General features: G+C 35.5%; 1 protein-coding gene across 1 annotated transcript; it reads left to right on the top strand.

Annotated features, from left to right (window-relative positions):
• Positions 1-2110: 2110 nt before the first annotated feature.
• Positions 2111-9829, top strand: LOC107028941 (E3 ubiquitin-protein ligase At1g63170). The gene is made up of 5 exons (XM_015230189.2): positions 2111-2341; positions 3581-4401; positions 5514-5639; positions 5734-6010; positions 9243-9829. Exons 2-5 carry the CDS (start codon positions 3743-3745, stop codon positions 9444-9446), a joined length of 1266 nt encoding a protein of 421 aa, XP_015085675.1. The 5' UTR covers positions 2111-2341; positions 3581-3742; the 3' UTR covers positions 9447-9829.
• Positions 9830-10086: the final 257 nt, after the last annotated feature.

A 10086-nucleotide genomic window follows, 5' to 3' on the forward strand; every position in this document is an offset into this window, starting at 1 on the left:
CCTACCAGCCCCCCCCCCCCACCCCCAAAAAAAAATAATATTGTTTTTTTTTTAAAAAAATAATTCAACTTCAAATTTTAATTTTTTTCACCCCTACCCTCGAACCCCCCACCCGCATCACGGAAAAAAAATTTAAGTTTGTTTAAAAAACAATTCAACTTCAAAAATCATTTTTTACTCTAGTAAAAATTAAAAGATATTTCTCAAAAAAAAATTTTACTCAATAACCAAACACTAAAATATTTTTTCGAAAAATATTTTCTACTCACCAACCAAATATAAGAAAATAAGTCAAATATCTACTTGTTTTCCAGGAAAAACATTTTTCTTCATACCAAACACACCCTGAGTCTTAATTATCAAGTGTAGTTTTTTTTTAACAATCACTTAATGGATTCGGATAGGACTAAATGATTAAGATCTATAATAAAGTCTTAATATAATTAAAATGTCTATTTAATAATGTATAGTTCAATGCTACTTTATTTATTTTCACCCATCACTTACAATTACCATTTCAGCCATAACTATTACCAAAGTTAATCACGACCACATACCTATCACAATCGTCATACTCAACCTAACTACAACAACACTGTTGTCAATCACTAAAATCAATCGTCATTAGCATTGAACGTTATTTGCAATTACCAACCATTTTACATTCATTATTTTTTACTTATAATTACTTAATATTATATTGCTAACCGCCATCATCATTCACCAATGTCATTAGTATCATTGTCATTTCATTACTAAGTATCAGCCGCCGTTGCCATCACCATCAACTACGGTTAGTCATTATTGCCAACCGCTATATCATAAATTAATGCCCATAACATCATCATCAGTCAATATCATCCCCAATCGACACAGAATCAACATTGTTAGTCATCACCAATACCAATTATCATATAAATTACAACATTCTATTGAAGTAATATTAAATCAATTTAGAATTTTATTTGAATTTCTATTTTTATGATTTTTTAAACAAAGATGAAATTTATATATTCAACGCTGAAAAAATAAATAATCTTTAATTATTAAGCATTATGTAACATAACATCTTAATATTTAAATATGTAAATCTCTAAATCATAATGTACATCTTACTATTAAGAAGTATATTCATATTCAAATATATTAATATTAATTAATGAAAATAAATGAAACAGACTTATATGTAAATAATATGTTGTGGGTACTTTTCAAAGTAAATTCCCTTCTCCCCATACAATTAAGTGATATTTAATTTTGGTCGATACTTTCTACCTAAAAAAATTTATAGGTCAAAATATCCTCCATTATGACCTAATTACAGGGCAAAAATGTATATAGCACAAATTATATAGTATCTAATTCAAAGGGCATAAGTTAGAGAATTTCCTTACTCACCAATGTTGAGATAACTAAGAGATAAATTTATGAATTTTGAAATTGAACTTATGTTTTGTAAAACATAATGTGTACCATGTAAATTTTGTCTTGCAATTTTTTTCGTTGGTGAAAATATAACTTGTGTCTTGCAATTTTTTATAGGTGATGTTAGCACTATTTTTGACTATCATATTTATTATTTGATAGAAATTAAAGGGTAACTTACCTAACTATTTTAGGAACTAATTACATAGATATACCCCATTTGTAATATTACGTATTTTATCAGATTTTGATGGTTCTAGATACATCCAGATACATGTATCTCGTATATACGAGGTCAAAATTAGGTTAATTTATTCTAGACACATTGTATCAAAGTAAATTCATATGTATTTGAAATACATAACAACTTTCGCTCACCTCCCTCACCTTTCTCCTATCTTGCTCGCCACTTTGAATCATTCAAGACACATACATATACATGTATCTAGTGTGATTTACATATATCTAGGATACATAAAAATCTCGCTTCCCTCTCTCTGTTTTTGTGTTTGAATAACAAAAATACAATGTATCTAAGTATATTTTCTTTAATATATGATAAAATAACTAATATTTTAAAAATATAGATAATAATAATAATAATAGTAAAGAGCTTGTTAAATTAGTTGGAGGTGTATTAAGCCTAACTAATTCACTCACCACCAAATAAGAAAAAGAAAGAAAGTGAAAGGGTATCAAGAAAAGGGGAAGAAGCACAAAAAGATGTGTGAAAATTCTTTGATGACACGGTAAAGCAATCAAAATACAAACAGCTGACGCCATATATTATTTGTGTAAAAAAAAATCACAAACAGAGAAAACGCGTAAACTCAGAAATCCACAGCTCAACTAAGTGTTATTCAATCCAAAAGACTTTTCTTTGCTTTCGATTCATCTTATTCTTCAGCTGCAGTAGGTCAGTACTATTTCTTGAGAAACCCCACACACCTACTGATTTTTTTTTTTTGTAGAATGGTTGAAATATTGAAATGGATTCACAAGAATTTGATTTGTTGGTAAACCCAGATAGGAAATCGAGTTAATTGTATAGTCTGTGAAGATTTGGGGAAAAAAATGTTCTGTTTACATGATTGCTCTTTGTTAATCTGTTGGTTTTTCTTTATTTTGGTTATAATAATCCTCTTTTGTTTATTGGGGTTTTTGATTGTTTGATTGGAGTGATTGATTCTCCAGAAAGGTCAACGTGTGGGGTGGGGGATTTCGGGGGTGGGTTTGGTTGATGACCTAGAATTGGGAATTGGGGTTCTTGACTTTTTGTTAGTGCGGCTATTGCTATTGAATTTTTCTGTATGGTACTAGCTTGGTGGATTCTTACTGGATTTGTTTATTGGGGATTACTGATTGAAGTAGCTATGTTGCTGGTGTTTGCATTGCTAAGTGAGGTTTTGCGGTTGGTGAATAGGAATGAGCTTTAGTGTGTCAGGTTATGTTATTCTTAATGTGATTCTGGCTGTGGAGTTATGCTATACTGTGCTGGATTTTGTGTTGTGATTGCAAATGTTTATAATTTTATATCTTGGATTCTGATAAATTGTATTGCTAGTATAATTGAAGGATTGTTATAGAGTTTCTTGAGATACTGTTGCTGGTGGGAGGTGATAGGTAGCCTGTGGACTGCGCAAAAGCTGGCCCTGAACCACGGTCATCAAAGAATATAAAAACATATAGAGTTTCTTAAGATAACGATAAGCATTAGGAGTTTTATGAGCTAGTTCTATACTTTGCCTTGTTGTGGATAGCTATTAGATTTATGGTAATGCCTTGGTAAATGGATCATCAAATAGTCCCTGATATAAGTGGAGTAGTTGAATTGTTGAGTTTTGAGATTTTAAAGGTCATGACAATAATATTGAAAATTCAATAAATAATTTTGTATAGTTTAGTTTCTGGGGAAGTTGTGGATAGCCAATATATGCGTTGTCTTATTGAATTGTGTTTGTGTTTTTGCCATTTTGAGCTTTCATCATATCACACAAATCTTGGTTGTCTTTAGACCAAGGTTGACTGGTTATGATTGTTCTTGCTTCCTTCCTGATTTTTCCTTCTTCGCTTTTGAGCTTGGGTGATGGTCTTGTGCTCTTCAAAGTGAGGCAAGAAAATACTTACCATTCTGCTTTTGTTACACTTTCAACAGAAAACCTGCTTAGACTTCTCATATATAGCTGCTGCAGTCTCTGAATTTACTGGGTGATTGTGAAGAGGAGAAGAATTTTTCATTCTGGTGAACTCATACTTCACTGCTTAAGACTTTTGCATCCCATGTTTCCTATAATTATCTCTCAGTCAGTGGACTTAGATGGCCATTTCCTCATTGGGGCTACACCGGAAAAGCCAAACTAACCAGTTTCAATTATTAATGGAGCAAGCAGATAACCGTAGCAACGATGAGCATGTTATTGACATAACTAGTAGCAATGATGCATCCTCATCAAGCAACCCCCATGATAGACCACTTAATAATGTGCTTCATGTCCAAGCTGAACATCCCCCATCAACAAGCACAACAGTGCCCGTCTCCCAACATGCATTTTCTTCTGCTAGTAGATCCAACTTGAGGAACTCATCATTTGCTCGAAGAGGAAGTGGGCGCCGCCATCGGAGTCCTCTGAATTCTGTGCTCTGGATATCCATTGAACTAGTCTTGACATTGAGCCAAATAATTGCAGCAATCGCGGTGTTGGCCATATCAAGGGATGAGCACCCACGAGCTCCTCTAGCCCAATGGATAGTTGGTTATGCATCTGGGTGTGTAGCAATTCTCCCTCTTCTCTACTGGCGTTTTCGTCATAGAAACCAAAATTCAGATCAGGATTCATCTCAGCAGCCACAGATTTCTTCCCAGGTTGAACTCTCGGCCAGACCATCCTCAAGTACAAGGAGTTCAGAAGGTGAAGGTCGTCAGACAACTGCTACAGCTTCTACAGGTGGTCAAAGTAATGAAATACTGAGCAGAAGGTGGGTAATGTAACTGTTTACTTGGTACTTGTCCTTATTAAACACTCACCTAAATCTTCTAAATTTAATGCCAGGATTTTCGTTCCTAGTATGTTTTGGTTTAATCCTGCACTTTATGTACTATTGCGAAACTGGACATGTGCAATCATACAGTCCCTTGATTTTATATGCTGTTCTGATTTGAGTAGGCATAATTAGCAAGACGTGGCCTAAAGGCATCATTTACCAAGCCTATTTTAGTTTGATAATTGGTGCCACTTTAAGAGTTGTAAGAAAATTATGGTCGTGCTAGTTTAAATATAGAAGTTGTCATTTGCAAGTGTAAAACCTTGTGGTTGTTTGTACTTGAATAGTTCTTTCTCTGGGAAACTTATAGGAGATTGATATTTCACTACCACTTAAGCTTTGTCAAGTTCTTCTTGATTACGGGTAGTTTTGGTTTCTAGATTTACGACATGATAAAATTTGAAACTTTATTTCTTAAGATCCTTAACAATTGCACCCAAGGGCGTGGCCTAGGGGTCAATGAAGTGGGTTGAGAACCATGGGGTCTCAGGTTCAAATACCAGCAGAGGCAAAACCACTAGGTGATTTCTTCCAATCTGTCCTGGCCTTGGTAGCCTTGATGGACAGATTTACCTGGTACTGGTTTTCAAAATTTATCTGGTACACGTGTTGCTGGTGGGAGCCTGGGAGGTGATAGGTATCCCTGGAACTAGTCGATGTAGGCGCAAGCTGGTCCCGACACCACAATTATAAAAACAGGTTCCTTGACAATTTGAGACTACAACTTCATATTTTGTGGAATATCTGTCTATGAGTTTAAGATTCCCATCTCCTTTTTGCCAAGCTTAAATTGTTATTCTAGAACCAAGGACATTACCTTATTTTGTAAATCAATAGTGTTTTGGGCCTTGATTAAGGTCTTCAACTAATTGGGACCATTGCTTAAAGTTCTAATAGATGTTCAGATGATAATATCTGCATTTCTGTGCTCTTCCTTTTCCGTTATCTTGCATTCATTTGGTATTGGGAACTTGTAATGAAATTAATGTACAAGGAGCGATGTGTCGTGGAACCGAGGACTAAAGGATCTCATTTCCCTATTGCAGGATAAAATCATTTGTTGAGTACTTCAAAATGGCATTAGATTGTTTTTTTGCAGTGTGGTTTGTGGTTGGAAATGTGTGGATATTTGGCGGACACTCCTCTTCCTCTGAGGCTCCCAACTTGTACAGGTATCTTTCACTGTTGTTTTCATTTTGGGGTGTTTCCTTACTTTCTATCATCTCTACCAGCATCATATTTGCTCATGTTTCTATTTATCCGCAGGTTGTGTATAGTATTTCTGACCTTTAGCTGTATCGGGTATGCCATGCCATTTATTCTATGTGCAACAATATGCTGCTGCCTCCCCTGCATTATTTCAGTCATGGGCTTCCGAGAAGATCTGACTCAAAACAAAGGCGCCACACCAGAATCAATTAATGCTCTTCCGACCTATAAATTTAAGGTAAAGAAAAACAAAAGTGGCAACAAAGAGGCTGCTGAAGGTGGGGTTGTGGCTGCAGGAACGGACAAGGAGCGTGTGATTTCAGGAGAAGATGCGGTAAATTTATTTCCTTTCTAGCATAGATTTCTCTGATTCATTTTCTGTCCATCTTAGTGGCAAAATTCCTTTTCCTTTAAATTAAAATTTTTAGTGACATTCTCTTCTGAAGAGTGAAGACACTGTCTGCTTGAACCTTCACCATCCTCCATTTGAAATCAAGATCAAAGATAGAAAAAGGAGAACTATTTATTCTCTCTCTCTCTCTCTCTCTCTCTCTCTCTAGTCTCTCCCTTGTCACTGCTACTGCAAAGTCATTTTTGTGGTGTACATACCTTCTTACTCTGGCTGGCCGTAGAAACAGATTATTTTGAGTTTATTTTAATTTCGTTTTGCATCATAGATTTGAACCAGAGCTACAATTTCAGAGCTTCTTTTTCTGCTTTTGAATGACAATTGCATCTGAATAGTATCTGAATCCTGTTATGCTGCTCTTTTCATCGGTTCCGTTGAGCCACTAAGACGTGAGTGCTGGTAAACAACATTGTATATCCAGTAGTTAAGTCCTTTTTCTTCTTCTCTATCCCTCTGGTAGTGGATTTGATACTTAGTGAGTGTTTCAGCATATAATCTCTAGCACTTCTTACTTAAGTACAGAGCAAAACGCCAGAGGATCTTTTGATGTCACTCTCAAATTCCACACCTTGCATGTTAGATGAGTATGATGATGAAGAAGAAGCCACATACTTTCCTCTTTATAGGCTGAGTCCTCCTCCAGACTCATTCTTTCCCACTATTTTCTTGTAAGCGGGTTGCTGTTGTTTCTTGCTAATGATATGTTGAGAAGCAAAAATAGTTGAAGGCTTCTGTTATCCATTGTACTTGGATCTAGACCAGACGAATCATTAAGTAGGTTATTGAATTTATATAACATCGGACAAAAATGGTCTCAAGTTCCATATGCATGTTTGCCTTCAAAGGCCCTTTACGATACAGCTTCAGCACTTCTGCAAGCATTCATTTTATGGTTCTTCATCACCCTGATGCAAGACAACTAAGAAAAAGTCTACTCGCAAATTGTTTATATCTGGTTGCTTGATTCTGCTTATGAAGAAAAATCAATACTTAAGAAGAATTTTTATGCTAATGTTTCGTCCCAGCCTTTTCTACCAAAGTGAGTGGCACAAATTGACTTTTTAACATATTACAAGTTTAAAGATTTCCGCTTAAACTTTGGTTGGTATTATACTGGGTATGTTGTTATTAAACTGACTGGGAGATTGTAATTGTCTCCCAAAAGCAAACCACTACTTTGTCATGTCCATAGATGAATTGGTGTTAAATATTTTTAGCTGTGATTTCTCTCATTGCGATTGGTGTCTTTCAAGCTCCTAAGTTCTAACTAGAAATATGAAGATTCTGATCATTTTCTTCTTCCTTGAGAGAATAGCTTATATATATATTTGTGTGCTGTAGCATGTGAACAACAACCTTCTCCTCCCTTTATTTTTCAGACAGGGGAAGTGTTGTTTTCCTTGTTACTGGCTTTGATAGTAGAAATGGTTGATGAAATGTACTTGTTTATTCGAAATGTGTAGTTACGACTTCCCCTACCGGTTCCCACTCCTCACATCCTTCTCTATCCTAGCAGCTTTAATTTGAAGAAATAAATATTTCGGAGCAAAACTTGCTGGAGGATCTTAGGAGGGTAAAACATGTCTGGTATGATAACCATACACTGATATGTGAAAGCAAAACTATTGTGTTACATGACTTGGGTGAATATGGAAATCCACCTCAAATAGGTGGAGAATGTAAGGGAGACCCTTTTCTGCAAAAGCTACTCATTAGGGAATACTGGCCAAATTTGTCTTTCAATAAAGGATTTTTATCTTTGAAGCTCATTATTAGCTAGAGAAAACAAGAGAAGTCATACAAAATTTAGAAAGGGACGGAAGGTACTTTATACGAGAGACTCACAAAAATCCAAGTGCTCGAGCATCCAATCAATTGAAATGAGGGTCAACAAAAAAGGAATAGGACCTATTTTTGTTGCTGAAGCATTATAAACTGTATTGTTACTCTTGCAGTTGTCGGGATTGATTTGAGTCCTCCTGTTCCCATTCATGATACTTTTGAGTTATAGGTAATTTGACTGCTAAAAGGAGTTGTGTGGCTGTGTAATTGATGAATCAAGGAAGAAGAAAGATGTCAAAGAGCAAATAGTAGGTGGAGACTTGTGCCAACTGCTAAACTAAGCTAAGGGATAGAGGTTGCAGAAATTAGCATAGGTGTTGAGAGTTGGGTGAGACAATCACATATTAATCTGATATATCCTACATCCAAGATCTACCTGAACTGTGTGGACACATAGCCCTTTGAAGACTGAAATATTATATAGACCAATCAAAATGGAAGAGAAAAGTAATAGCTTACGTACTACCTAGCCAGTTGCCACTCAAAAGTTAATTGCTATTCTTTTCCAACAGTTTGCCTTCCAGGTCTATATCACTGCCTAGCCTCCTGAAAAACTGCTAGACTACTAATGCAAGTCCAAATCCATAGGGAATTGGAACTTTGAGAAAGCACCGGTGCATGTAAAATCATCCGCTGCAATCAATCCACAAATTATGTTGAACTACTAGAGATAATTATTCATGGAAAATAGGTCCTGGTGTATATTGATATATGCACTTAGCTTTGCGTCAAGTCCGGTCATAAAGTGTGAGTTGGTAATAACATGGTTTCTTTACTGTTCCTCGAAAAAACTAATATGGTTTCTTTGTCTATTTTCCTGTAATCACCTTGTGACCTGTTCTGGATACTGCATTATCAAATGTAAGGGAACTTTTTGTTCATCAATAAGAAAATGTAGAGATGAACATGGATAAACGAGAATTAGCAAAAATATAGGTTCTACTTGAGATCATACTGTCGACTGATAAGTATTTTTGGAACTGTCCTACTTACAAAGAAAACAAGCTGATATTCCAGTTCTAGTGCATTTTATACTATCATGAGTAGAAAGACAGTATGTTTCTCATATGCCTAAGGGCTAAGAATGTTCTGAATTTCTAAGTGACATGGTGCTGCTAACCTGCAGAAACCAATGATCTTCTCCAAAACAGTACTTTTAGCAAACTCTTGTTGCCACGATGCCTTTGATATTGTCATAAAAAATTATCTATTGTTTGATGTCATACTAATTTTTTAAATTGTCATTTTCTATTGTTTGATGGCATACTTCCACCAATTCATCTTTTAATTATCCTTTTTAACTTTGGTTTAACAGGCATGTTGCATTTGCTTAGCAAAGTATGTGAACAATGATGAGCTAAGGGAGTTACCCTGTTCTCATTTCTTCCACAAGGACTGTGTTGATAAGTGGCTGAAAATCAACAACTCATGTCCCCTTTGCAAAGCTGAGGTGGGTGAGACCCTTTTGAGCTCTCTAACGGAAGCAACTGCAAGTTTGCGTCAGAGTTCCGCGTTTTAAGTTGCGACTCTGCCCACATGCTAGTATAGAGATGCTTTTTAAAGGAATAGTAGTTACCTTCATATATATTTTATTTTCTTCCATCACTCTTCTGATTTCTTTGGGGCTAAATGTTGTTAGCTTGCTAGATTTATATACAATTTCTGTTGCAAAACATGTGATGTGAGGTGATAAGATTGCTCAGTCAGTTAGTAGAAAACGAGCTATCTGTGGCGTCTTTTTCACAGTATCATTGATGTGAAAATTTGGTGCGCGATGCCAATAAGTATACACATGATGGTATTAGCAATTAAACACATGTAGTTTATGTTATAAGATTTTCCAGTTGCCAACAGCCATGGACGCTTAAGATGTATTAGAATCTATCAGTCTTTTCAGTTGTATTCCTTGAATTGCAATCAGTAGTCGGAGTACTTGGAAACTTATTTTAATTTTGTTTCGATAAAGTAAGTTTCTTGTAAGGTAAGGGTAAGGTTGTCCATGACTCTACTTGCGGGATTACACCGGTCAATGTTGTTCTGGAGTAAAAGTTCCTTGCATAAATAATTTTTAGATCAAAAGGTGCTTCGACAAAATGTGTTTTCAAGATAACTCAATTGTCAAGAGGGGCTGCAATTCTATCATGTACAAGTTCAAAGTC

The sequence above is a fragment of the Solanum pennellii genome, chromosome 8, assembly GCF_001406875.1.
Source record: "Solanum pennellii chromosome 8, SPENNV200".
In the NCBI taxonomy this organism is placed as follows: domain Eukaryota; kingdom Viridiplantae; phylum Streptophyta; class Magnoliopsida; order Solanales; family Solanaceae; genus Solanum; species Solanum pennellii.

Coding starts and splice junctions, on each gene's coding strand:
- LOC107028941 (XM_015230189.2), top strand. CDS start 3,743: ATGGCCATTTCCTCATTGGGGCTACACCGGAAAAGCCAAACTAACCAG. Junction 4,402..5,513: donor AATGAAATACTGAGCAGAAG/GTGGGTAATGTA, acceptor TCCCTATTGCAG/GATAAAATCATTTGTTGAGT. Junction 5,640..5,733: donor GAGGCTCCCAACTTGTACAG/GTATCTTTCACT, acceptor ATTTATCCGCAG/GTTGTGTATAGTATTTCTGA.